Source organism: Procambarus clarkii, chromosome 32, assembly GCF_040958095.1.
Source record: "Procambarus clarkii isolate CNS0578487 chromosome 32, FALCON_Pclarkii_2.0, whole genome shotgun sequence".
Lineage (NCBI taxonomy): Eukaryota > Metazoa > Arthropoda > Malacostraca > Decapoda > Cambaridae > Procambarus > Procambarus clarkii.
In genome coordinates, this window is record NC_091181.1 from 6,656,698 (window position 1) to 6,658,038 (window position 1,341).

At 41.9% G+C, this 1,341-nt stretch overlaps 1 protein-coding gene across 1 annotated transcript; it reads right to left on the reverse strand.

Annotated features, from left to right (window-relative positions):
• Positions 1–566: 566 nt before the first annotated feature.
• Positions 567–1,058, reverse strand: LOC138370392 (uncharacterized). Its single transcript, XM_069334747.1, has one exon. It carries the CDS (start codon positions 1,056–1,058, stop codon positions 567–569), a length of 492 nt encoding a protein of 163 aa, XP_069190848.1.
• Positions 1,059–1,341: the final 283 nt, after the last annotated feature.

A 1,341-nucleotide genomic window follows, 5' to 3' on the forward strand; every position in this document is an offset into this window, starting at 1 on the left:
CAGCCGGTGGATGAGGCTGTAGGTGTCAGCCGACTTCGCACATCTGGTGTTGTCGGTTTCTTCTTTATCTACTAAATATAAACGGACGGAAGGGGGAACACGTCTCAAGAATTCCTCAACTAGCATGAGGTTGACGAGTTCTGAAAGTGTAGAGACATGTGCTGCTTCCAGCCATTTCATGAAATATCTTTTCTTGGGTATTGGCAAATTTTAGAAAGGTGGTGGTACTGCCTTTAGATAATCACGGAATTTTCGTCTGTAGCTTTCGGTGGAGAGAAGGTAGGCGTCCAACACTGCTTGCTTCAGGGTCTGGTAGTCATTCTCAGACGCTAAGGTACTGAGAGTAACTGCAGCTCTACCTGTGAGATGCACTCTGAGAAGGGTAGACCATTGATCTGCAGGCCAGCTAAGTTTTTTAGCTAAGGTCTCAAAAGTTGTGAAACATCGATCTCTGTCTCAACGAATGGTGGCATTAACTTACTTGCATGGGAGACATTGAAACTTACAGGAAGACTACCGGTAGCTTGTTGGCGCTGAGTGTGGTTTGTAGTTTCCAAAGCGAGTTCTTATCGACGATATTCGAGCGCACTATCAGCTAGCTGTTTACTGTTCTCACGTTGTATCTCGAGGTCACGTTCTCTTGCTTCAAGCTGCTCTCTTTCCCGCTCACGGAGTAGGGCCATCTCGCGTTGTTGTTGTTCTTTCTTTATGGCCGCCTCACGTTCTTGTTCTTCTTTCCTTAGGGCCGCCTCTCTTTCCCTCATTTGTAGAGCTTCTTTTTGTTGTTCCCACTCGATCTTGGCAAGTTCGAGCTTCAACTTTATAGCTGTCAGAGCATTTTTATCTGCATTAGAATAATTTTCATGAGTTTCAGAGTCAATCTTCCCTTCATCTAAGAGGTGATCTAATATTAAATTGTGCAAGTCATTTTTGTTGGCTCCATGGGGAGCATCTAGTTGATACTCGTGTGTAAGAGTTTGCAATTCGGTCCTCCTGGCACGACTTAAGTTCCCTATTTCACATGCTGGATCGTTACGAAAAGCTTGGAGACGAAACATGGTGAAAGATAGCAAATAAATGTACAACGAATATTTTTGTGATATGGTAAGTGTCAGTAACAGGATGACGTGGCAACTGGTAACTATCCTGTGGAATTTATTATTTAACAAATAAAGTTAATTTTAGTATGGTAAATGATTAGTCAATCAGAATCGCAGGAAATCTTGTACCCGGTACTCAATGTAAGAGAATAAGGGCAAGAAAATCCTACTAAATAAATGAAACCGATAGTTTCTAAAACAAATAAAACATTTAATTGTTTCAAAAGTGAATAAGGTCGTC

Bases quoted from the DNA above. Each gene is read 5' to 3' on its own strand.
- LOC138370392 (XM_069334747.1), bottom strand. From the start codon at position 1,058: ATGTTTCGTCTCCAAGCTTTTCGTAACGATCCAGCATGTGAAATAGGG.